The 26,411-nt window shown below is 42.0% G+C and overlaps 2 protein-coding genes across 2 annotated transcripts in view; one reads left to right on the top strand and one right to left on the bottom strand.

Moving 5' to 3' along the window:
• Positions 1 to 2,058, top strand: part of cerkl (CERK like autophagy regulator) — a 31,971-nt gene extending 29,913 nt beyond the window's left edge. Inside the window, exon 14 of the mRNA XM_076746860.1 lies at positions 1,044 to 2,058. Within this exon, the coding sequence (XP_076602975.1) occupies positions 1,044 to 1,122 (79 nt within the window). The 3' untranslated portion in view covers positions 1,123 to 2,058. The remainder of the gene's footprint in view (positions 1 to 1,043) is intronic.
• A 78-nt stretch (positions 2,059 to 2,136) lies between these two features.
• Positions 2,137 to 24,833, bottom strand: itga4 (integrin alpha 4). Its single transcript, XM_076746859.1, has 29 exons — positions 24,427 to 24,833; positions 23,379 to 23,573; positions 22,265 to 22,380; positions 21,160 to 21,260; positions 20,228 to 20,360; positions 19,085 to 19,152; positions 18,568 to 18,700; positions 15,794 to 15,879; positions 15,581 to 15,643; positions 15,351 to 15,491; positions 14,995 to 15,103; positions 13,524 to 13,618; positions 13,285 to 13,375; positions 13,130 to 13,175; positions 12,667 to 12,821; positions 11,947 to 12,101; positions 11,603 to 11,755; positions 10,869 to 10,945; positions 9,972 to 10,113; positions 8,678 to 8,779; positions 7,769 to 7,845; positions 7,543 to 7,632; positions 7,233 to 7,320; positions 6,007 to 6,114; positions 5,570 to 5,695; positions 5,267 to 5,392; positions 4,519 to 4,617; positions 4,229 to 4,348; positions 2,137 to 3,889 (listed from the first exon to the last, which is right to left on the bottom strand). Exons 2-29 carry the CDS (start codon positions 23,558 to 23,560, stop codon positions 3,779 to 3,781), a joined length of 3,093 nt encoding a protein of 1,030 aa, XP_076602974.1. The 5' UTR covers positions 23,561 to 23,573; positions 24,427 to 24,833; the 3' UTR covers positions 2,137 to 3,778.
• Between the last annotated feature and the right edge of the window lie 1,578 nt (positions 24,834 to 26,411).

Below are 26,411 nucleotides of genomic sequence, written 5' to 3'. Positions count from 1 at the left end.
CAACTCAAGCTATGTCAAGATTACAATCTGCCTTCAGTGTTCTTCATACATCTCTGCAAAATCTCGAAGGGTGTCGTATTCACACAAGAGCCCATAATTCCAGTTCATATCTCCCTGTCTTCCAGTGGTACTGAAACTGAAGCTGGACAGTCATATAAGTACCAGTAAAAGCGAGTTTCTTATATTGGAATGAAGCATGTTTTTCTCTTGAGGACAGGACAGGAAAATAAGCATACAATCACCCATCAGGTCTGTGTTTGACTGCAGAGCTTGACTTTATTCTTTTGCTGATCGCTTTGTCCTAAAACAACTTATTGCCGTTCATCATTGGGCTTTGTTTTTCATTACATGAGGTAAATATCGCCCTCATCACTGTGTGCTATGTGAAAAAGTAGGCTGGCTCCATCTGGCACCAAGAAAATAACTATATTCTATCATTTTTGTTTATGAAAATGTCCAGACAAAGCTGTCTGTTCTCATGTTTAAAACACTGCTCATCACAGCAGATCTCAGGGCTGTTTAACCCACAAGCTGTCACACATTTCTCTCTCTCCTCTGTACATGTTTGTCCTTTCTCTGCTGCAGCCTTTACTTTAATCCGCCTGCATTCAGTTCAGACTTGTGCCTTGTTGAAAATGCTACAGAAATGTTTCTCGGTCTGACCTGGACAGACTGCTGCTGTGGCCTTTATGTAAAAGTGAGCAGGGCACTTATTCAGACACAGGAATAGCATGTTAAATTGCAGATTAACATAAAGGGGTGCATGACATGGAACATCAAATGAAGGGCGTGGTTGAGCTGAGAAATGTGCATCACTGGAGGTCAGAGTAACAGGACTGTTCTTACTGCCAAAGAATGAAAAGGAAGAGGCAGAAATGTCACAGACACTTAAAAATGTGAAAAAATAACAGTGTTGTTTTGTGCTTTGAGCCCTTTACCTGTTACATGATTTTACATTTTATCTCACTGGGCCATAATCAGGCCCATGGCAACTCCTCTCATGTACCTCTAACTCTGTGTGTGTGTTTATGTGGTGCGTTCAGGGTCCACCCGCAGCTCATCACTCTGTATGGGGAGGAGGTGGACGAGGCGGAGTCAAACGTCTCCTGCAGCTGCATCTGATTCCAGCAGGGGATGCTGCTGTGTGTGTTTGGATCAAGACACGTCACCAGAGTAACCAAAACAACTCAACAGTGCCCTCTCTCGGTCATTAGTGTTCCCGTGGCGATGTTAACTAATGTAGAAGTTTCATTCAAGTAGCGAGAGCGCTTAAATGTAGCAGCAGAGCTTTGCAGCTTCCTGTTTACAACACTAATGTCAAAGCTGCATGAAGTGATCGATTGATTAGTGCAGCTTTGATAACCTTTAACTTCAAACTGTCTGCGCTTTATGGACTGAGCTGATCAATGAGGGTAAAGATGAAGGTTCTATATTGAAATGAATGTTTACATTTGACTCTGCTTTAACTGCCAGCTCTTCTCAGATGACTTGACTTTAATCTAATCTGTGTTGCCTATTTTTTTTTTAATACAAGTTTCTATATCTTGTCCAGTCAGCGGTTCTGTGGCTGAGAGCAAAGCTTCATCTGTAGTTTGTGAGTCCAAACTGTAGCCGTGAGCTAAAAATAGTTAATTGAATCCAACACTGTGGGGAAAAGAAGCATAAACTCGGCGTGTTGATTATTGTTATACATTGTATAGTCGAGCAGCTCTCTGTACAGATGCTGCAGCACAAGCAGAACGACCCTCGATGAGCGCCACGTGTCCAAAGACTAACAGTTTTATATTTGAATATAACAAAGCTGTTGTTACTTAATGTGGCTTTTTTTTATTCACGAGCTCTTAGAAGCTTTTTTATGCAGATCATGGAGATTTTTAGAGTGACAGCTGTGCTCTTGATGAGAAAAAAAACAAGTCCAAGTTCATGTTTAAATAGAAAATCCTTCATTTTAATGCAAACTTGTTGACAAAAGCAGTGAGACTCTTCAGTGCAGAACAACTTCACATATACAAAAACAATCAAACAGCGACAAACCCATTTATTAAAATATTAAAAACATCTGTGTGTGTGTGTGATGTGCATTTGTACTACATACATAAACAGAAGGGAGGGTAGCAGCTGTTTTAAATGTCTGCATTCACAACATACAGACACTTAAAACAATGCGTTGAATCTTTTAAATACCTTAATAAACATTAAAAAGAAAAAAAGCTGATTTTCAAGTAGTCTTCCATCACTCAAGCCTGTGGCTCAACGTGTTACCAAACATCTTTGATTGAACTTTCACTCTGACAGTTTAGGGAGCAGTTCACCACAATGACACTGAAGCAGGAAACTTCACCATGTGCGCTCATTTCTCTGCTTCTTTTTTACTTCATCTGTCAGGACAGCATCTTTGAGTTTCTTGAAAAGTGCTCTATAAATTAAATGGATTGTTATTATAGAACTCCCACAAGACCCTTCATGTCAACATGTCATAATTGATACCATGAAAAGCAGATCTGCATTTCACTGATGTCAAAACAAGTAAAAATATCTCTTTTTTGTTATTGCGTCACTTTCAGGTGGTTGTGCCAGAAGGTTCATTATTCTCAATTTTTCCTGCGCACATCAAAACAGTTTCCCATTCTCCACCACATTTCGTGAAGTGCTTCCTCATAGCAGTGGTACACGGCTGCATGGTGGACTACGCAGGCACACAGCAGATAAGAAAAACAGCGAGTGAGTGTGAAATCAGACTGACAGGGTTAAGGCAAAGTTGAGCTCAAAGCAAAAGATTTGCACAGATTTACTCCGCCAATGTGAGCGAATCCACCCATTGATCACGCAAGTTCATTGAAATGAAACGGTTCTGCCTGCCATGAAATCTCACCGTGTGTGTGACTGAGCCCAAGACTCAGAATAACAGGCAGGCTAAAGGGCAAAGCACAGTGAAGGCATCTATTAAAACACAGACCCTGATTGTTGCTAGCATCTGTCTGTGTCGACCCACAGAAGGCGGCAGTCTGACTGTGCACGCACATCCCAGCAGCCATCGCTGGATGACTTCTTCTGTCTGGACAGCATTGGGTGTGTGCCACACAGGCAATGAGTCTGCTCTGTGTGTGTCACCAGTGCATAAAGTGTTGCTCAGCAGGTAAACAAAAATGTGGAAAGGTAATGTGCACAGACAGAGTTATGAGCCAATCAGAGGCCAGGTTACCATCCCCTGAGATCAAAGGTCACCAGAAAGTCACTTTCTTAGGTTTGTTTCCTCTTAAGAGTCAAAACGGAGGTCATCAAAAACAGTGTCGCAGGTGATGCTACAATCCCAGGAAGGCCTGCAGCCTTCTAATTGGTCCATATTTGATTGTTTCAGGTTCACTTCCCTTGTTATTCATCCATCCATCCATCAATCCATCCATTGCTGCAGTCTTTTTCAAGTCTTTGAACTTGTCTGTATTTGTGAAGGCACATCAGGCAAAATAGTTTACAAGGCACAGTGAGATTCAGGTGTGTTCAGGAGGCGTTCACTTGAGACATTTTATCATTCATCACACTCAGCACAAACCTGTGTGAAAACCATCTGGGCTGACTTGTGACTGTGGCTTCAAACCATGTGACAGTCAGGACAGTACTCTCTGCTGCTTTGGACAAATTGTGTTGCCATGCTGTCATATGCAGCAATCCATCCATCCATGGTACCCATCAGCACTTATGTCTCATTCAAACTGTTGCACGGTCGCAATGTGAACTCTATCCTGAGGTCAGAGGTCACTGCCAGAGGTGACAGTCGGCGTTAGGAAGTGCTCTCTCTTTTCTCAGTTTTAGGAACGTAGTCCCAGCTGTCTCTCCTGAACTCCTCCTCCTCCTCCGTCTTCTTCTGGAAGTCCCTTTTAAAGAATCCAGCCTGAGAGACACACAGGTAGACAAGTTGACAGAAAGTCAAAAAATTAACTAGGTATTCCTACTTGGTCGGTTACACTGCAATATACTGTGCTTGCTATGGCTTATCTGTGGTTTACCATATCATGATACACTGACCATTACAATGAGATATACAGCATATACAGTTCATCATACCATGAGATCGTGATACACTGTTGGTCTGAGTAGAGCACAGCAGAAGTGAGATGGTCTACTGCTACGTCTCGGCTGATAATGTCTGCAGATATTATCATCTGTGTGATAAAATCTGCAGACAATCTGTCACATCAAAGAGCGCATGAGTGAAAAAGTGAATATTTACCTTCCACAGACACCAGATGAGAGCAGCCAGGATCATCAGACCCAAAACTAAACTGATGACGATGATGAAGACCTTCACTGCTGTTGAGGGTTTCTGTGCAAAAAGAGCTTCCACCACCACCTGGGAATGTACCACATATATGATTACCTGTAACAGCTAGAATATACAGTAGATTACTGTGTAAAAATTCAACGACTACATCTCCCATGAGGCTTTGATGGTGCTGTTGCTCGTTCCAACTGTGGTCTAGTTTGACTGCCAGCCTTGTGGCGGGTGTCGAGGTGTTTTACCTGTGCCACAGGTTGCCCATGGATGAGGTTGGTATGAGGGTCTTCTCTGGGATTTAACATCAGTGCAGTGCTCTCCATCCTCATGATACCATGACGACCCTGAAGCAGACATGCAGACAGAGATCAGATGTTTTTACCTGTTGCTCTAAATGTAAGTCTGGTTAGATTTCAGTGGAAAAACATCTGCGGAAGAACAGGAGAGAACAAGCACAACCTGTCCAACATTGTCCAGTTGTTAATGCAATGTTTTAATGCATCTCCTCTATGACTACTTTATGCTAACGTCAAATATTATGTGACAAGTGTCTTGTCTCAGATTTCAGTATTTTAAATAAAACCCACCACGTCCTGTAACTTCTTAATAGTCCAACTAAAAGCAATGATTGTGGCTTTCATTGTTAAGTGGCTGCAGGAAGTGTTGAGTCACAATCACTGAGTGTAGACCAGTTTAGGTTGGTTTTAACTAAGTTATTCTCGGTGGATCAGTTTGATATCATTTCCACACGTGCTGCATAATGAAAGCAGCACGTTAGCAGTGGAGCAGCTTCAATGCTCCCTGTTTACATGGGATGCATTCAGGCACAGTGCAGAGTGTAGGACACCAGACATTTGTCTACTCTAATGCACAATCACTGCAGTTACAGGCAAAAATGGAAGAAAAGAGAAATCAGTGATGTGTGTGTGTGTGTGTGTGTGTGTGTGTGTGTGTGGGTGTGTGTGTGTGTGTGTGTGTGTGTGTGTGTTTTACCGGAGCTTGCAGTAGTACAGCAGGGTTCAGTCTGATCTCCAGTTGGATAATGGCTTCTCTCCCTGCCTCCAGGTTACCGAGTTGACAAACCAACCGCTCACACAGCTTATCACCACGGCCACAAAACTGCACACACACACGCACAAAAAAAGTCTGAAGTTTATACATTGTAGGTCAATGTGTAGTGAAGGTGATGGAGTGACAAATGTTGACTTAGTTTCTTAGTCGTACAGTTTTATATTGTTAGTTGTATATTTGTTATCGTGTGTGTGTGTGTGTGTGTGTGTGTGTGTGTGTGTGTACCATTCTGCGGGTGGAGGTGGAGGAGAAGAAGAAGACGAGCTGTTTGATGAAGGAAGCTTGGGGGACGTCACAGTCCTCAATGACTGAAACAGTTGTGTCACTGATTGAACACACACCATGAGACGACTGCACAGAGACAGAATGAATATATTAATATGAAATACACACTCTCACTACCGCTCATGTTTTTACCATAACTGTGACTATTACTACAAACACCACTACTACTATTACCACATCTACTGCTGCTTCAACCACCATTGCTACCACTATCCAACCAGCAACCAGCATGGCTGAGTGCTGAGTGCTTTACCTAAATTAGTTTTCTCTGCATGTATCTTCAGAAACCTGTGAGGAACCACATAGATACTACAAACAGTTTTAAAGCTGACGGTGCTACTTCTGCTTTTGTTGCTAATTGCTCGTCCTGGACGTACCTGCCAGTCGACCACCTGCAGCAGTCTGTGTTTGTAAGGTGTGAGGATCTTTGGGAGTGCAATGTCAACCACAGTATCTACAGACCTGCTGGGACCAGAGTTTAACACCTGCAGACAGACAGAACAACAAATGTAGCAGGAGGGAGATTAGATTAGATTAGAATCGATGGAACCAAAGTCTTTGATAGAAGCTGGGTTTCTGTTCAGGCTGTTACCAGAAGTAAAGCCTGGAGTTTAGGGAGTTTGCAGAAGTGTTTTCAGTTGGCCTCAGGAAGCAACTCAGGAAGTGTAGGCAGAGTCTGTCCTCTTGAAATTTATGGTTCTTTAAGCTCAGTAATGTAGTGACTGCTTGTAGGGTTATTTGGTGAATTGCTGTAGCTGACAAACTAACCGCTACAGTGTCTCTCACAGAATGACAGATACTTGAAGAGAATACATTACCCAATTTGTAGAAGGTCATTTCTTATTTCACCATTTTAATTCTACTTCTCCATATTTCAGTGTTCACTCACAAACTACTTTGATCTGCTCACCTTCCTTCCATCGTCTATGTGTGGGGAAAATAGAAAATCAATATGCGGCGGTCAGTGTGATACTGTGGCGGGTTCCCACTACCAAATTAATGTATGGCAAACACTGCACTAACTCATTATCCTGCCAGGAACAGGCTAAAGACAGTCAATCACAATAGCTCTCTGACCACTTTTATACCTCTGGTATTTAGTTGTCAGGATTGTACATCATTTCATTCTATAAAGATTTCTATTTGCACAGCTAATGAGCTATGCTTCCATCATTATGGACTGTTTCTCAGGTCCCTCAAAGGTCAGCGCTATCAAGACAGATGCTACATATGGACATTCTGACATGCCAAAGCAGAATAAGGGACTGGTGTAAATAATGAAATGAATAATGGCTGGATTCCATTTAGCTGCTTCAGTTTCAGGGTCCTGGTATTTGTCCATGCTGACTCACTGTCACAGTGTCATGGCTTACGGATTGATTAGTATGGAGGCATTATTAATAATATTAGTAACATCTGTGATTTTGCAACTATGACAAGTCCAGCGTTAAACCAATGTTAAAATTACTGCGATAAATCTGTGCAGATTCACTTAGTCGTTGTGACTGAAGCTTTGAAATGCTGCTGTGACCAGGCCTTCACTCCTTTTTCCTCTTTGTCTGTATGTTTATGGGGTAAATTATGGAATTAAAGGGATGTTTACCTTGTATGTGTAGTTGAATCTTTCAGGGTAGCAGTCAACAGGAGTCAAGTCTTCATCCCCAAACACAAATGAGGTGGGAGTCACAAAACTGCAAGACAGACAGACATCAGTGGACAGGGACATCAGTGGCTAATATTGTCATAATGGATAGTGTTCTACTAAAAGTCAAACATATTTCATCATGGAAGTGAATTCATTTTATCTATGTTTTCATTGATTCTTCACACTGCATTACTTGGGTTTTGAAAAGTGCACTACACATAAAGAATGATTATTATTAACATAATTAGAGTGATGTGTGCCAACTCACCCATGGATGTTTACGTTGACTCCATATTTGAGATGAAGAGGGAGGCTGACGGAGTTGTCATGGAGGTACTCCTCCCTCTCATGGTTATCACTGTAGACAAAGGTTTAACACATGAACACGTAGTTAACCTGCACATGTCTCATCCTTAACTCACAGATGAACCGATGCTAAGGAAGCTAATGTTTTTCTTAAAAGTTTAGTAGTCAGTTTCATTCATTGAAATTACCTGCTGGTGTTGACGTGAATGATGATGTCACCAGGTGTGCTGTTCTGGCTAACGTCCAATAGGAAGATGATTTCCAGCTACAAGAAACAGGAAATGCGTCTGTGAGCTCAAATGGTTTTCAGGTTTCTTGTTTTAATGATTGACAGCTGCAGAGTGATGAGTCAGATTTTGCTCTTTTCCTGTCGACTTCTAGTATCTTTAATACTTCACTTTTTTTAATCTTTGTTGAATTGTGTTCATGTTTAATTTTAACTTTTTACACGTTAAAGGAAACGTTGCCTTAAAACTGCTGCTCAGTCTTTTTCTGAGGGGGAACTGGGATATTTCAACAGTTTCTTTCACAATATTTACTCAGAAAAACGACTGAGATGATGGAAATACAACAAATATCTGCTGATGAGGCAAAAGCTGGGGAACAAGAAGTCAAGACAAGTACAAACACTCCACCCTCTCCACACCATCAGTCCTAATGATTTTAGTGATGCCTCCACAACTAGTGAATGAACCAAATTTCACGGCTGTCCAGACAGTCGTGTTCTCCTCTGGATGAACTCTAATCTTTCTGGTCAACCTCTGGTCTCTTATCTGGTGCCATCATCAGGTTATTGGACATTTGAATTAGTCCAATATTTTGTTCCATGACTCAATATCTGAAAATATAATGGCATTCCCATCTGCATTAACTGTACTGTTTTGTGCTAATTAGCTAATTTCAGCATGCTAACACACTAAACTAAGATGAGGATGTTGATAAGCATTATTGGTAAACATTTGCATGTTAGCATGGTGACAATAGTATTTAGCTAAAAGCATTGCTGTTAAGCATCACAGAGCTGCTCCCGTGATTCTAGACCCTTAGTCTTTTTATTAAATAATTTCAATAACAGCGTGTGATTGGCTGAGGCTTACCTGGGCTTGCGCTGCAAAGACGAGGCTGGTGACACTGCAGTCAACATCCACTGCTGTGCTGTTGACTTCCTCTGTGACATCACAACTGACCACGTTGTCTTGCTGCACATACAGACACACAGTTTGTTGTGTTTAATGAGTTGTATGTGATGTTAAAGGTCCTTAAAGGTCCAGTGTGTAAGATTTAGGGGGGATATATTGGCAGAAATTATCTAAAATATTCTGATATATATTTTCGTTTCCTATAATCACTTGACAATACGAACTGTTGTGTTTTCTTTACCTTAGAATGAGCTCTTTATATGCCACCATATATGCCTACACAAACCAAACACTGGCTCTACAGAGCACCTTTTGTGCTTTTAGCAGCCACCTTAGGTTCTCCCACATGCTTGGAAGGGGCCGGGGAGGGGAGGGGTATTCAGTCAGTTGCAATCTGCAACCTCACCGCTACATGCCACTAAATCCTACACAGTGGACATGTAAGATTTTCATGAATTCAGACCTGGTTTTGACACCATTCAGTAAAAGTGCAGGAGTCTGGCACTCCTGTGCTGGATTCAGATTGAGGGATGCACAGGACATGATGTCATAAGTAATTCGACATTATCTCATTGATGCCAATCTAGTTGTTCAGTGTTTGCTCTCCTACAGCCGAATCAGAGCTGTATTAATTTCCTGCTCATGCTAACCCAACATTTAGTGATGCTGCTGCTTCACATTAAGAGCACTCGAATGCTGAAACACAGGGAGGGTTGTGTGGCAGTCATAGGAAACACAATGTATTTGTCACCAAGGTCAGCACGCCTGTGGCTGTACATCAAAAGTGTGAAACAAAACAAGATACTAGTCACTTTGGTAATCTGACAGCAGATCAGTTTTCAGTATGTCAGGGAGCAATAGAACAGTCAGGAGCAGCCACAGTGAGCTGTTAGATGAGGAGCTGCAGACAGACTGCACAACTCCACCTCCTCACAAAACTAAGCAACTCTTTTCCTGTCTCCTGCTATTGTGTCAAATCAGATTGAGTCTCAGGGCATGATGGGAAAAGGTAAATTATTTGCTGATGTCTTTAATTAAACAACATGACTTTGTTTGGCTGCACTGTAAACAGACAGATCAGCTGCTCTTCTGTTGTATTTCTGACAAAGCAGCTGCTCAATGACCGTTTGCTGAATATTAAACCAACCACTGACTACAGCTGTCAAATCAACCAGGAGTGAAATCTTAAGGATTAGAACTTTACAATCAACCAGTTTCCTTAAGCTGACCCATCGACACAATGACAACTCACATTCTGCAGTACTTTAATATAGTGGATGTTGCTGGGGAAACGGAGAGTCAGTCGCGGCAAGAAGGCGTCGTCTCCAGAGTTCAGAAGCAAAGTTTTCAACATGATGGTCTCTCCGGAGCCAAGAGCAAAGAACTTCTGCTGACTGATGACAACAAACAAGATAACAGCAACAACATTGATGTTTCAGTCAGAACCAAGCTCAACAAAAATATTGTCTTTACGCATCAGGTTTTTGAAATACGCTTTCTTGACAAGAGTAGGATGAGAAAATCAGTACCACTGGTATATCTGTACATTGCATATGAAGCTGCTGCCAGGAGACGGTTAGCTTAGCTTAGCAAAAAGTCTAAAAACAGGGGATACTGGTAGCGTGTCTCTGTCCAGCACCTCTGATAGTCACTAATTAACACATTTTATCACATTTGTTTAATCCGTACATGAACAGAGATGTAAAAAGAACAGTTTCAACATTATCAGTCCTCTCATCCCGCTCCTGCCAAGAAAACTGAATAAGCACAGAAGCATATTTCATGCTGTACCCCCCAGCCCAAGAGATCACAACAACAGCATGGTCCAGCCAGAACCAAAATCAAAGCACTGCTGCTGACTGATGCTCTAAATAAATCCTCCTCAGTTTGCCGGCTAATTACCATCATGTGTTCGCTTCTGAGAGGTGAATAGTTTCAGTGTTGTTTATTGTTTTTAGAGAACTGAATAGCTGGTCTCTGGTTATCTTGCAAATAGAGCACAACACAAGATAAGTCAGCATAATGATGTGTGTGTGACTTAAATGTTATAATGGGACAAATAAAATAGAACAAGTGCTATTCCTGCTGAACTGAAAACTGCTGTTATTTCAACTTTTTTCTGTGTGTGTGTGTGTGTGTTCGTTCTTACTGTGGCAGCACTAGTCCAGCCGACAGCTGCATGTTGGTCGAGCAGTTCACCAGAGAACAGGATCGAGCAAACCAAGTCTGACAGAGTGAAAGAGGCAAGAAGCTTATAGATGGCATCAATAATAATAATGAATGGAGCAATGGATATGAGACAGATGACTAATGTAACCTCTGACCCATGACCCCAGTATTAGAGGTGATGAATAAGGTTCTGGGGACTAACACCAGCTGTAAATTCCTGCATGTTAACTCTTCCTGGTCTGCTTTTTGGAGTCAGTGGGACATAGTGTGGACACAGGGTGAGATGACTGATGTTGGGTAATGTGTTGCAGATGGTCTGTTGCAGCTGTAAATACATCTGGATTAGCAGGAAGTCATTATCAGAGTGTGTGGTGGAGCTAACATCAGATGAGCTGTTTCCCTCCTTTTAAGACAGAACAGTTTGGTGATCCTCAGACAGATCTGACATTTAAGTTGCTTCAAAAGGAAACTGATGAATAACTTTTATCACATTATTCTTAATCTAGTCTGTTTCTCTGAAAAAAGAACCACAGCAAAGTGCATGTGGAGGTGGAAAGCAGTAGAGCATATCAGTAAACATGAGTCAAATTAAAAGTTAACTGGAGGCTGCTGTTCATTTCTAGTAAATACTCAGCACACAGTGTTCCAATGAGATGCTAGCTGGTGGGTGTTAGCACTAACTGGTAACTAGCTGGTATTATTACTGGTCAGTACCTGGTTGGTGATAGTGTTCTGGTGTCCTGCGCTCTGCTGCAGAATGGGTTTTAATGGAGGGAAGGCTTTGGAAGAGGCTCTTTGGGTGTTTGTGTCTTTGTGACTGTAGGAAACCTCAAACTGGACCGGAGTAAAAATGTCCCTCACATCTTTCTGTAAGAGGCAGAAACAGGTGCAACTGCATTAGGAAGAATAAGCATCAGAGAATAAGACAACAAGCAAGTTAACATCAGAACAGCTAATGCAATCAGTTAGTAACATGCTATTACACCCATATTAACCTAATTCAATGTATTTGTGTGTGTGTGTGTGTGTGTGTGTGTGTGTGTGTGTGTGTGTGTTACCCTTTGATAAGCCACATGTGTTGTACAGGTGAGCTGGCCATGACGTGCTCTCACACGGCCCCTTGTGCTATTGGATGACCCGTTACCGTGGAAATAGAAACGATGAGGGAAGGATGGTTTATGGAGGAGGTCAGAGGTCAAATTATATTGAAGCTCTGTAGAAGACAGGAACAGCCTTAAATATCAGAGGGTAGGTCGTACATGATAATGATACAATATAATCAACTGTTTGTTCAACCCCTCCCTGAAATTATGATTGTCCAATCACAGCATAGCAATGCTGTTTCTGTATTTGCATGTCTTTCTACATATACTATCAACTGGTGCAGCTGTATCATGTATGTATCCATCACGGGCACATGTACGAACATTTCACACAGCTCTCGTTTAAAACATCTGCTGAAAACATTAAAAAGTCAGCCAGTCAGCTTTCATCCCACTCACTGAGTAACTGTTAGCTTAATTAGCTAACTAACTACAGCTGAGAGAATATGGCAGTGACTGCTGTCATTTCAGCCTTTTAAAAATTAAAAGCTGCTTTGTCTCCCTGTTTCTGAAATGAAGGACGCATTGTTTCAATCAATACTAAAACTACCTCTATTATTGTTGCAACCTGCATATGTACTTTTTAAAGATTTAAAGCCTGAGAGCATAACCAAGGAAAACTGTATTTTATACGCATATTAGAGTTCTACATAATCAGTAGTTGGTTTACAGTACCTACAGGTCCTCTGAAATGCCTGGACCTGACACTGAAGCAGACGGTTACATTGAAGCACACAGTTGGAGTCTTGTGTTCTTGGCACAGCATCGTCTGTGGGTCAATCTGCTCAGGCAGAGCCAGAGACGCCATGACCTGAATCACCGGACGGGTCCTACAGCACACAGGACACATTCAGAGGAAATATGACAGCATGCTGACTGAACTGAAATACAGTCACAAGATTCCCTCTGGGCAATTTTCATGTATGAAGTGAAAACAGTCGATGTATTTTATTATTTCAATCCTGAATCTGCTTCTAGAAAATCTCACTCCTCAAAGCAAAGATTTCCATCCACAATACTTCAGCAGATGTTTGGAAATCTTTGGTTATCCCATTGTGGGATGTCCTGAAGCAGTGAACCTCTATGAAAGACAGAACTACAACTGGGACATTTGTAGGTGAGAGCTTCAGTGTTTTACCTGAGAACAACGGCTGAGTCTGAGAGGAAGGCACCAACCGCCACATCTACAGAGACAGAGAGAGTTTAATGTGGTTTAAAGCAGATCTAATGAGAATAGAAGTAGAATATGGAAGATGTTGTGACACAGGAAATGGCTGTGACGGTTTAGGTTACCCTGGTAGCCGTTATTATCGATATCAATGCCAGAGCTCAGCGACTGGCCAAACATCCTGAGGTCACGACCCAGGCTGGATCCACTAATCCTCTGAAAACACACACATCCATGTTGGATGTCAGAGATCTTGGGACTCAAAAAAGTCAATTCTGATGAAATCTAATATGAATTTACTTATAACAAAAATTAAGTTAGAGGAATACACAGGTCTTATCTGTATTAGTGTTGGTGTTTATACCTGAGATGGAGTTGGTGAGATGCCTTCTCTCCTTCCATTGTAAATGTAAACGGCTCCTTTTAGGTCATCTTCCTGTGGGGCACCTACCGCCACATCTACACACACACACACACAGAAAGTTATAGTATTATACTTATGAGGACTGCTGCTGTCTTCACTCACCAGTCCAGGAGCCTCACTTCAACCTGCTGCCTACAAACTGGTTTCCTTGTTTCCTGACTTGCTTTATGTTGTTTTGTTGTTTTCCTCTATGAGACTTTCAGCGATTTGACCCTTGCTGCAGATTGTTAATTGATTGACTGTTAAGTGGGCCTCTGTTTTCTGAGGGGGGTAAAGGGGGTGTGGGAGAGGGGCCTGGACGTATGACCTCAGTTTTCCTAAAACCACGGTTGAGGCCTTGCTGGAATGTTCAGCAGGATGAAAGCATTCAGGATCAGTACATAAACATGAGAAAACAGCAGCATGGTCCTTTAATATTTAACCTGAGTCCTTTGAAGATGTGAGGGGTCTGAAAGTCAAACTGTTAGTTGAGACACACACACACACACATGCACACACACACATGCACGCACACACACACACACACACACACACACACACACACACACACACACACACGCACACACACGCCTTTTATATAGCTGTGGCAGATTAGAAGGCAGGTTCAGTTGCAGAGCAGCAACAGTTTGTCATTACAGTTTTAATGGCCTTAATAACACACTCCACCCCTCTCTCTCTCTCTTTCTCTCTGTCTCTCACACACACACACACACACACACACACACACACACACACACGCACACATGTGAAACGTCTGCATGTGTGAGGATGTTATGTTTAAGGGACGGGCAGAGGGTGTTAAAGTTAGTGATATTTCTCTGTTATCAGGAAGTGGCAGTTACTGTTGGTGGTTGGTGGGTGGGTTGTGCCCCTTGGTAAGAAACCTAAAGTACACAAGCGGTGTGTGTTTTGGATTTAGAGCAGTATTGGTCAAAGTGTTGCAGTAGTATTAGTAGCATTGTAGGCTAATTTGTGAGGCAGAAAGTGAAAGAGTAGCACTTAAATGTAATGTTAAGCAATGAAGTGAAGCCCAGCTGCTCCATTGGAAATGCTCAGTGGACAGCTAAAGATAGTACTATTGCTACTACTGAAGCAGCAGCAGAATGATAGTATCATAAGGGGTAGTAGTACTTGTAGTTTTATCAGTTATAAGTTGTATTAGAAGAAATAATAGAAGATGGCGGTACTATTAGCATACATTAGAGCATGTAAGTAGTTGTTTTAGTAGTATTTGCAGTAGAAGAAGTTGCTATTAGTAGTGTCATAAGAAACAACAGTATTTTGCAGTAGTAGTAGCAGTATTTATTACTATCAAAGGTAGCAGAGGCAGTGTTGCTGTACTGTTAGTAGTTCAACTAGTTCTGGTGTTGGCAGTGGTATAAGCAGCAGCACCAATAGGTGTGGTCATTACCAGGGTAACCATCATCATCCAGGTCTCCCAGGTCAGCGATGGTCTCTCCAAACCGGGCGGCGTAGGCGTCTCTGCCAGTCAGCTGAAAAACTGCCTCCTTCAGCTTCGCCTGAAACAAAGTCAGTATGTGAAGAAACAGTAGACAAAAAGACTGTACCACTAAGTCTTTTTCACAGAGGACATGTTGATATGTCACAGTATGTAACACTCTATGAAATGAATATGGAAGTGGCAACCAGTCCCAGACAGAAGAACCAGTTCCCACTGTCAGCCACGTTGGCTCCACAGACCCAGATCGCAGGTTAATATTCACTGTTACGTGCTAAAATAGTGTGTGTCCAAGTGTGTGTGCTCACCTGGCCCTGGTTGATGTACACATGGACCCTTCCCTCCTCCCTGGCGATGCCTGTTGCCATGGGAGCTCCAACCAACAGATCTGACAAACCATCAGCGTTCAGATCCACCACACACACGCTCGAGCCGAAGTACGATCCCAGCTGCATAAACACACACACAGACGGACACGCTGAGTGCTAAGTGTTCCATTGTTTTGAATGGACGAGGCTAATGCGAAGTGGCTTCTCACCTCTTTTCCGGACACTTCAGACACGACCCGCAGCATTTTGTTGTCTACTGTGAAGATGAAGACCTGCACATCACAAAGACACACACGCACACTAACTTCAGCCATCAAGTCTGACTGCCCTGACATTGTAAAAATCTGGTCCAAAGTTGCTCCAAACAAACAGACACAAACGTCAAATAGTCAGACAGGTAGAGGAACACAGGTAGGTCCTACCTTGCCCTTCTGGTTGTACTGTGGAGCTCCACCCACCACCTCCACAGACCCAGGACTGAAAAAGTGACCCGCTCCGACAGAGTACCCTGAACAACAGCACGACACAGTGTCACATGCAGATTTTTCAAATGTGGAAAATAAGTAACTTTCCTTCAGTATTTCCATTTTATACTATTCTATGCTTCTACACCACAAAGGAAATACTGCACATTTTACTTAGCTACATTTATCTGACAGCTGCAGTTAATAGTTACTTTTCATTTCACCATTTCAGATACAAAACACTCAGTATGATAAGTTTTATACAGCCCATTCTTAAAGATTAAACCAGTGATTCCCTGACAGCAGTGTGTGGTTGGGGCCCCTTACATGCTTCAGTTGTTTATGAGTACTTCTACCACTGACTACCTACTTTTGACATAATGTCTCCTGCACAGAAGAACAGACCTTTTGGTTGACATTGAAATTGATGAGTCTGTAACTGGTACAGTGCTACCAGAAATCCAGACCTATCCACACTTGATAGGACAATGGACCTCATGCAAGAACATATTCTTATGCTTCAGTTTTTTTTAACTGAGGAAACAAACAAGCTGTAGATGCGAGTAGGTGCATTCTGTTACTTTTGAACAGAGCCAGGTTAGCTGTTTCCCCCTGTTTCCAGTCTTTGTGCTGAGCTAAGCTAACCTGCTGCTTACTGTAGCTTCATATTTACCGTACGGAAATAAGAGTGGTGTCAATCTGTTCATCTAACTCTCACCAGGTAAGCAAATCCCAAAATGTACAAGCATTTTTTTAAAATTACTGCACGCACACGGTAATAACTGAAGATGACACAAACGAATGAATTGGCATCATTATCTTCTCTCATCTGCATTTTGTTTAGACAGTTTTTCATCATCGTCCACATCATCATCAATCTAAGATTTGAAAAAGTAGAAAATACACCCATGGTTGAATGGTACAGTGTGACCACACAGGGCTTGGACTTGGTTTTTTTGGTTATGGTTTAGGGTTTGACATGCAGTGGTCGGGGCTGAAATGTCTATGTCTATGCCAAAAAGTGTTTGCGTGTGTGTGCGCGAGAAAGAGAGGAAGAGGGTGTGTTGGTGTGAGAGAAAGTCACCCAAACACAACCACAGCTTTCAAATGTGTTCAAACCAAACCTCAGTCTCTGAAGTTAGCTGTTGCTTGCTGCTGAGTTGTGTAATCGGTCTCAATCACACACACACACACACACACACACACACACACACACACACACACACACACACACACACACTCTTAATCAAAGACGAAACTTCTGCATGCATCATGACTGAGCAGATTATATTTGATAGCCTGTGCTGCAGTTACTGTCTGATCCTCAGCTCGCCTGTCTCACTGCTGTGATCAGACTTCGTGTGTCTTTTCTGACATGGTGAGAACAATGAACATGTTTTCTTCTGGTAGAGTCAGATCAAAGAAACACCTTCATCTGAAAAATATCACACCTTCTGTTCAGCGTCCTGTTTGTCCTGTTCAGCACAAATACACAGAGGTGACAGTGTCATGGTGACAGTATGTGTGTTGAAATGCACTTGTTTTTGTCTCTCTGCAGTAAGCGAATTTCTTAAACGTCATGTAACCCTGCATTAAAGGATTAAAAGAAACCTGACTCTTGGTCATACAAAGACTTGACTGAGTTGGTACATGCAGGGTTTCTGCAGTTAAATTTAATTGAATTTACCTTCTGTTTCACAGCCACTCTGGCCAAAGAATGAAACTATAATGAAAAACCATCAGGGGCGATTCGGCAGAGAATTGTTATTTCTGACTAATATTTACACCTGCTCGTTATGAGATGGTGAGCTTCCAAGCTACTGTAGCTAGCAGTAGTGACAGTGTTTGTTGCTGACTGAAAGTCCACAAAAATGGGACTGAATAGCCTACTGCAGCACAATCCACCGTCAAAGCCATTCAACTTTAAGTATATAACGTCTCCCTGCAACCAGCAATCAGATACTAAAACATTTCATAACAAACACTACTGTCTGTGGGTGGCAAGAGAAAATGTGTAAAGCAGTGACTTTTTAAAATACCATTTAAGGCCAGTTCTGAGGAAACTAAATGCAATGCTTTTTAAAAATTGCCAAGATCTGCAGACATCCTGCACATGTGAACATGTTCGGGGCAAGGAGTGAGAGTACGATGGGATGAAAGGAAACAGCGCGGCTTCAGCTGTATCTACAATCCTTCTTCACAATGTCAGAGCTGAAATTGAAACTGAGATAAGCAACAAATGACTAGAGAGAAAAACTGTGTTTCTCAGGTCATTCCACCTTTTCACATCATCAGCCACGGCAATGAAGCATATCTCCTCAGTCATTCTCAAAACTGAGACGAACGACTCCAAACCGCATGCTGTGGAGGAGAGGTGTCAACCTGGGTATCAAACGCAGCAATCTGCTGTTCATTTTGTCATCTACTGTATTTACTTTTTTGGTTTTAATCATATTTAGCCAAACTGATCCTGTTTTTTTGTTTAGTTTTAGTCATTGGGAACTGTTAACATTTTTGTCTTTTTACTCATCAGACTGAACATTTCAGTCAATCTCATCTTGCCAAAACCATTTTTTTTGTTGTTTTGATGCATTGCATTTCCCTCACTCACAGCTTGAGTTGGCACAGCGAAAGCAGACTGACCAGGGATCATGGAAAAACCTTTTATATGTGGGTAGTAGTTGTAGTTACTACATCAGTAGTACTGGTACAATAACAGGTGTATTAGTTACCCAAGTAGCTTCCAAAGCTGACAGCTCCGTTTTCGTCGTCCAGGTACACTGACATTCCCCCACTGGATGTGTTATAGACCAGAACTGAACCTGTCCAGTAAGATGTCCCCGGAGCCCCCATGATGATCAGATCCTGAGAGGGACGGGCAGATTTCAGAGTGACCTACATCTCTATCAAAGCGCTTTCATGTCTCTATCATACGTATGACAAATCTCTACTTATCTATAACAAAAACTGAATTTCTGGAACATTTGTTGCTTTAAAATGTAAGTTGTGAGTTTTCATTTTCAACACAGGAAGCTGACAATGTTTGTTCTCTTTTCTAAAATGGTGAAAATGAATTTCTACATTACAACACCACGAGGAGGAACAAGGAAAGACCGGATGACTTAAACTGGCTCCAGATTGTAAAAGCATGATATACTTCTGACGTTATACAACAGACATCAGTGATGGATCACATTCAGTGAAGACAAACAGGATTTTAAAGAGACTTGTTGCCTGTGTGTTACTGACCTCTGTCAGGAAGTTGGAAATGCCGGCCTGACATGACCCATAATCCTCACCGAACTTCCTCTGATGGTCTGCAGGGGACAGACAGCGACAAACCGAGACAGACAGACATGTTGAGAGGTGAAGGTGAGCAAACATATAAGATAAAAACCAAAAGTTTTCCTCCTGCAGCCAAACAGCTGCTGCTTTCACACACTCTCACACACACACAGGAGTGAAAGAGGTGAGGCTAGACATAATCCCGAATTCAGAAAAGGCTACATGTCCTCTCCAGCACCAAACAGCACACAGACATGGTTAGAGACCAGCTGGTAAACACAGTGGAGAACTGAGTGTGTCCACACACACGACTCTAAATGAATGATAATACTGCTCCATAACTTCCAGATGTGTAAATAAGCAACTGTTCAGCACATATGCCATATATACTTCAAAGGTGATGCTATGTCGATGTTTCAGCTTGTCTCCACTGTCCCCAGCTTGCCAAAAAATCTGTCATTGCAGCTTTAAAAGAAACAAACACAATACACATAGAGGCCTAAATTTCCACTGCACCTCTAAAATGTTGGCCACCCAGTGAACACTGCCGAAAAAAACTGATCCCTGCCTAACACCACAACAACAGCTCATGTGAATACATAAAGAAGGTACATCATAACTTTGCATTGTAACCACAGTGTCAATCAGAGCGCAGCCTGTGACGCTGATTTTACTTCTTTAGAAATACTGATGAGCCTCAACACTTTTCAGATTGTTCATCACTTCAAGGTCAAAAGCAGTGCTGGCTAAGTAAACAACTGTGTGTTATGCAAGGCTGCTTCTTCAGGTTGTCTTCCTGTCCCCCAGCAGTAGCAAGCAGTAGCAAGCAGTAGTGTAAAATGCTTATTTATCAGTTATTTCCTCCAAATCTCTAAGCCTTTGTGGCGTGCTACATAACCAGAAGTCACACCCATATCTCACTCAAGGCATCATGGGGTTGGAAATAAAGCAGGTACTGTTCAGTTTTGAGTATGTGGAAATGACCATCCACATTTAAAGAGTAAGAACATTTACACAGTAATGTGGAGTACTGAGACAACGAAAAATTGACCCAAAACTTACACAATATGTGTGTTTGTGTGTGTGTGTGTGTGTGTGCGTGTGTACCTCTGTAGCAGGGGATGATGGGTTGGGAGTGTCTCAAATCGTTGTTGTAGCGATAACAGACACCATTTGGGAGCTTGTGGTTCTGACTGTCTTTCTTTGAGTAGAAGACGTTCTTCCAGCGGTGAGCACATGCCTAACACACACACACACACACACACAGAGAAACACACACAGACACACACACAGACACACACACACACACACACACACACACAAACAACATGTGACATGGACTCATTACTGACAATAGTTAGCAGCACAGTGTTGTTATTCCCATGTGACCCATGTCATTGTGACCCTGTCTGTGCCTTATAGAAATGTAATATTTGAGAAGACCCCTCGTGTTGTCAAGCTTTTGCTCCACTCGTAAAACTTAAGCGAGCAAGGTAGGATGTTAGCTAGCATAGCTTGCAAACGTACTGATTCCCGCTAGACTTTACTTTTTGTTAATGTTATTTCACACAGCACTGAGTCCCACTGAGTGTGTCCCACACAGCACTGAGTCCCACTGAGTCCCACTCAATCCTGCTTATTTCAATTCAGTTCATCTCAATATACTTTATTCATCACTCAGAGGCAATTGAGCTCGCAAAAACAAAAGCCCACACAGATTATAGATCATTTACACACTTAAAGAGACAAATTTATGACAGAGGTCTTCAGAAGGTGACAAAAGATGTACATTTAGTCTCTCTCTGGTAACCTTTGCGTGAATTTGACAGCACTTAGTTCAGAGTTGAGTTGTGTGAAAATGTTACAGAAATGTTACTGGTCTGACCTCGCCAGATAACCGGAGGAACACGGAGGAAGAAACAGCTCATCTGTGGTCCCTCTGCCACCCTGATGTGTTGTGTTACATTTCAATGGAGCTGCATGTGTGTCTGAGAGAAAGAAAGTGTGTGTGTGTGTGTGTGTGTGTGTGTGTGTGTTACCAGGACGTGTCCTCCGTTGTCTCCAGGTTGTCTGGACAGACTGACTCCAAGCCACTGGTGATCACTGTCTGCTTCACACGTCTTCCCACAGCTCAGCACGTCTGCACACACACACACACACACACACACACACACACACACACACACACACACACACACAATTAATTCATGGTTTCACACATGCAGCCTTCACAGGTGATTCAGTGTGTTTTACTGTTGAAGGCCACAGCTGACCTGGTGATGCTCTTAAGAGGGTACACAGCTGAGTGGCCCTCAAAGCAAGACAAGACTTTTGTGCCCAGGATACACAAATATCAACATATCGGCACAAAAACTGTGTTGAGTCCTGTTCAGATCAACATCACTGTGCCCAAAAAAAGAAAGGAGTTAGTGTGATACTGTGTGATCCAAGCAGTCCAGTCTGAGTTTGAAGGCTTATCAGACATCAAAAGACAACTCTGGAAACTGCAGCAACAGTCATTTTATCCTCTCGACAACTGTAAGGTAGAATTACAAACTATAGGATTTTCCACCTGGTATGTGCACATGCACATCCAGTTTGTTGCCCTGTGCTGGGTCAAAAGTTGAGTAAGGAGCAGGTTTTCTGCCAGACATCACTAACTTTTTTCTACAGCAGCAATCCGGTGGAGATGAAAGAGGCTGTGTTCTACAGTACAACATGCTGCTCATTGTGAACACAGCTTCACTGGCATTGCATAAAGAAAGGTCATTACGTTTAATGTAGAGTGCAACTGCATGAACCATTTTGGTACACAGTGTCCTGATCGTCAGTCAGGTTTTTGGAACCTTCCAGTATGCCGACTTCCGTGAAAGTCGTCATTTTTGAGACCACAGAGGATGGAGATAGATATTTACTTTAAAGAATAATTGAAGAAAAGCAAAGTTTTACTGAAAAAGAACAACTGTTACCATTCTGATGGAGTTTGTTGTGTGACAGTTAGCTGCTTTGTCAGACAGGTAATGCCTTAGATTTTGCTCTACCTTGCACAAACCATGCACATACATTTGGTGTGAGGACCAGGTTAGCATGTCTAATACTGGAGACAAGACTTAACAGTAAACAGGCAGACAGACAGAAACACACCAGAATGTATGTGGTGGCAGTGGCGAGGCTCAGTGATATCACAGCGGTAAACTGCTCCTGGAGACTGAACCGACGGACTGGAGGATGAGTTCGCTATGGGGGCTCCAACCACCAACCTGAGAGAGAGAGAGAGAGAGAGAGAGAGAGAGAGAGAGAGAGAGAGAGAGAGGATCAGTGTGTGTGTCTCCTCAGTGTCTGAATAGCATCTGTGTGTGAAGCATCAAAGAGCTTCTCTCACGGACAAGAATTGGCAAATTAGCATTCACGCACACACACACACACACACACACACACACACACACACACACACACACACACACACACACAGTGAGGATGGCAGCTAATAGAGTATCACTATAATCATCAACTTAACCTAAACTTATTGATCTCTGCAGCTCTATAAGGACAGGAGTCATTTATTTTCACCATTTAAAGGTTCATGACTGAGGAGATTCATCATCAACATTATTAACACCCATAATGCTTTGAAATGTAGTTCAAATCTCCAGAGGTTAAATATAATTCTATATAACACTGTATGCCATGCATTAGTTTGAAGTTAATACAAGTTGATAACTACAGCGTGACTGTGTAATGGACAGTTTCCCCCACCATCCTAGAATACAGTGTACACATCAGTAGAAGATCAAAAGAGGATAAAAGGCTGATTAATAGAGGATCAATGGATGCACAAAAAGGGTCAACAAGCATATAATCAGAGGATCAATAGAAGGCCAGTTAACAAGAGATAAATAAAACATCAAAAGTAGATCAAAATAAGAGAGTAATAATAATAGAGGATCAACAGCAGATCAATAAAATATTAGTAGTTGATCAGCAGTGGGTGAGGATGAGTTGATGTTTAGTAGAGACCAATAAAGGATCAATAGCAGAAGAACAGAGGATCAGTATTGCCTCAATAGACAGCGAATGGTAGATCAATAGATGATCAACGGCAGATTAACAAAAAAAATTAACAGTGGATCAATGTAAGATGAACTGAGGATCACTGGAGGGTCAATACAGGCTCGATAGTAGATCTATAGAAGAAGAAAACTTTATCGATAGAGGATCAATCAAAGGTCAATATCAGATGATCAGAATAGATCCAGACCAGCTGTGAGCTCCATGACGATGCAGCAGGACTGAGTATCCAAACATGGAGGAGGGGGGGCCGCTGAACTCCAGACTGTGGTCCTGATCCAGACTGTATCCTGCCACACGATGGACCAGGACCAAGACCTGAACCAGGGCCAGGCTGCAGCACACACACACGCTGACCACTGAGGGACGCATGATGGCGGATAAACTGCAGGACACCAGAGAGACACAAACCAACAACCAGCACACGTCAGGTCAGCACGAGCAGGGATTTCCAAAGATTATATGTCAGACAGAGACCTCCATGAGTCTCCATGGTGGAGTGGCAACTGCTCCTGGACATGTAATAGTCAAGACAATTTGTTGTAGGTGGAGTTTGTTCAGACAGATTCAGGCTAGCTGTTCAACTCTTAAAGCTAAGCTAAGGGAAGCAGCTGCTGGCTGTAGCTGCGTGTTTAAGGACAGACATTAGAGTAACATCAATGTTCTTATCAAGCTGCTGTTTAAATCTGATTTGTCAGAGTGTGACAGGAAGGAGGAACAAAGTGACAGAGCGCACTTTTTGTCTGGGGCCCCCAAACTTCTTGGTCTGGCCCTGTCAACTGAACTCTTCTTAACAAGTTTTTTAATCAGCAAAAGTTCAATATCAGGACGTTTCCTGGAATTTGAGCATTTTGAAATTGATGTTCTTTTATTGAAGTAAAGGATTTGGGGACATTTCACTCATGGACCAAAGCAACAATTACTCTAATTATTCCTAGTTTATTTACAGAATAATACTGATTAGTCAATAAACGACTGTTTTTACAAAATAAAAGCAACAAATCTCTACAAACTAATGTTTCAATCTGACCCACAGCCCATAAAAGCAAATACATTCAGTTTAAGACAGAGAGCTGTCCCACTTAAGAAGCGGGAAGTGTTTGTTTAGTGTTTTCATAACTGAAAAGTTTTCTTCATCAACTGTCACTCATTCATTTTCTGTCTTTCCACTAATTAATCAACAAACGGTCATAGACTCGGCTCCCACTACCGCTAAATGGAAGTTCACTGAAGCCTACCGTTCACACTGCAGATATCCCGGGTCAGAGAGCGGGTCCAGTCGGTACCGGGAGCCGCAGTGAGTTCCGAAAGTCTCCTTTAAATCCGACTTGCTCCCGGTGTGACTCGCTCGTGAAACCTCCTGTTGCTCCTCGGTCCGTTAACCGTCTCGTGCTGTCCGTTGCTCGAGGCAGCGCACGAGGGTCGGGGTTTTCTGTGGCAGCCAGAAAAGTGAGCCGAGATGAAACTGAGTGAAAGAAACTGAAGAGAAAAATTAGCAAAAACTAAAGTTAATCTGAGCGTGAGATGAAGTTAATGAAACTGAGAACTGAGCGCACGGGGACCATCCCTCCCTTTGCGCGAGAGCGCGTGTGTGTGTGCGCTTATGTGTGTATGTGTAACGGTGTTTCCTCTCCACCCCCGCAATGTCCGCCTAAATCAGGCGCGCGATGGTGTGCACGCGGGTGCGTCTGCGTGCCTGCCTGGGTGTGTGTGCGCGTGTGTTCGGGGTGTTTCCTCTTCAGTTATCACTACAGTGTGAATGGAGTCAGTGTGGCTGTAATCTGATTTTGTGTCTGAACACTGAAACATACAAATTCTCTTCATATACAGCTGTAGGAACAACAAACACACAGTTTGAACGGTACAGATGTGACTCCGGACCAGCGGTACAAAGTAACAGAAGCACTTTACTTGGGTACAATTTTCAGGTATTGGTACATTACCTTACTTATTCCCATTTTTGTCTGCCTTTTAGGCCTTCTATACTACTGCAATTCAGAAGGAAATATTCTACTTTTTACTCCACGATTTGTTTTGCAGTTTCAGATTAGTTATATAGAATAGAATTTGTTGTTATTGGTTAAAATACAGCAAGACTCTAATCCTACCTGGAGGAATCAGCCCAACGCTCTACAGCTGTAACACTTAAGTAAAGTACACATTAATGCACCAATAATGTACTCCAATAATATAATATACAGGATAGATATATACTGTATATATTACTCTGAAATGCTGCATAATAAACAGGCTTCTCTACTTTTTGTATTTTAGGTTATTTTGATCCTAACACTTTTGTACAATTACTGCAGTAACATTTTGAATGCAGGATTTTTACTTGTAAAAAAAACTATGTCTACACTGTAGCATTACTACTCTGAGTACTTCTTTCACCACTGCTGGACCATAAAGGAAGAGAAGACATAAGCTGATACTTCTTAAAACCTACTTATAGTTTATTGACAATTAAAGAAGTTTAGGGTATAATTCCATTATCGGAGTGTAACCACAGTGTGACCTCACAGCTGTTATGTGGTCTGTAATCCTGCTCATCTGAAGTGACACTTCTAACACTATGAAGAATAATTAAGGCAGTGTTCTTACCTGCATTATTCTTGTTGCACTTTTATGTACGTTTTATGTAATTTTCTCTTTGGCTTTTTCCATGTCTAAGTGCTTTTGTTTTTATTGTTTCACTCAGCTACATTGTAAATGAGGTCTCTACCTCAATGTATTTCTGAGTTTAAATAAAGGTTAAATGAATTGAATGAATGAATTATCATTGGGTGAAATAGTGGGGGTCCTGATGCAGAGGGCTGTGGCAAAAAACAAAAAAAAACTGGGTGAGCCAGCAAAAAGTTGAATTTATAAAATAGATTGCAGAATCACCCCCTCATTCACTCATTCTACTACTCTATGACAGTTTAGACGCTGGATTTCGAACACTAGTGAATTATCATAGTTTTGTGTCATTGCTGAAAAATTTAGAGTTTTTAGTGTTCTTTTCATTCCATTCCCACACTCAGACACTCAAATAAAACAAACACAGTGCATATATGGTAAATAGAGAGAGATTACAGTCACACTGGTGGCAGCAGCAGTGCCTCAGCTAAATGATAACACCAACATGCTAAAATGCAATGCAGTGCAAATACAATAGTAATATTCACCATCTTAGTTGAGCATATCAGCATGCTAACATTTGCTAATGAGCAATAAACAT

Source organism: Chaetodon auriga, chromosome 13 (assembly GCF_051107435.1).
Source record: "Chaetodon auriga isolate fChaAug3 chromosome 13, fChaAug3.hap1, whole genome shotgun sequence".
NCBI classification, from domain to species: domain Eukaryota; kingdom Metazoa; phylum Chordata; class Actinopteri; order Chaetodontiformes; family Chaetodontidae; genus Chaetodon; species Chaetodon auriga.
The sequence above is the reverse complement of the archived record's forward strand: the minus strand, read 5'-3'. Positions and strand labels throughout refer to the sequence as shown.

Bases quoted from the DNA above. Each gene is read 5' to 3' on its own strand.
- itga4 (XM_076746859.1), bottom strand. From the start codon at position 23,560: ATGCGTCCCTCAGTGGTCAGCGTGTGTGTGTGCTGCAGCCTGGCCCTG. The intron at 13,376-13,523 runs GTATAAACACCA...GTGTGTTTTCAG, and splicing joins TCTCACCAACTCCATCTCAG to AGGATTAGTGGATCCAGCCT. The intron at 7,633-7,768 runs GTAATTTCAATG...CTTTGTCTACAG, and splicing joins ATTCACGTCAACACCAGCAG to TGATAACCATGAGAGGGAGG.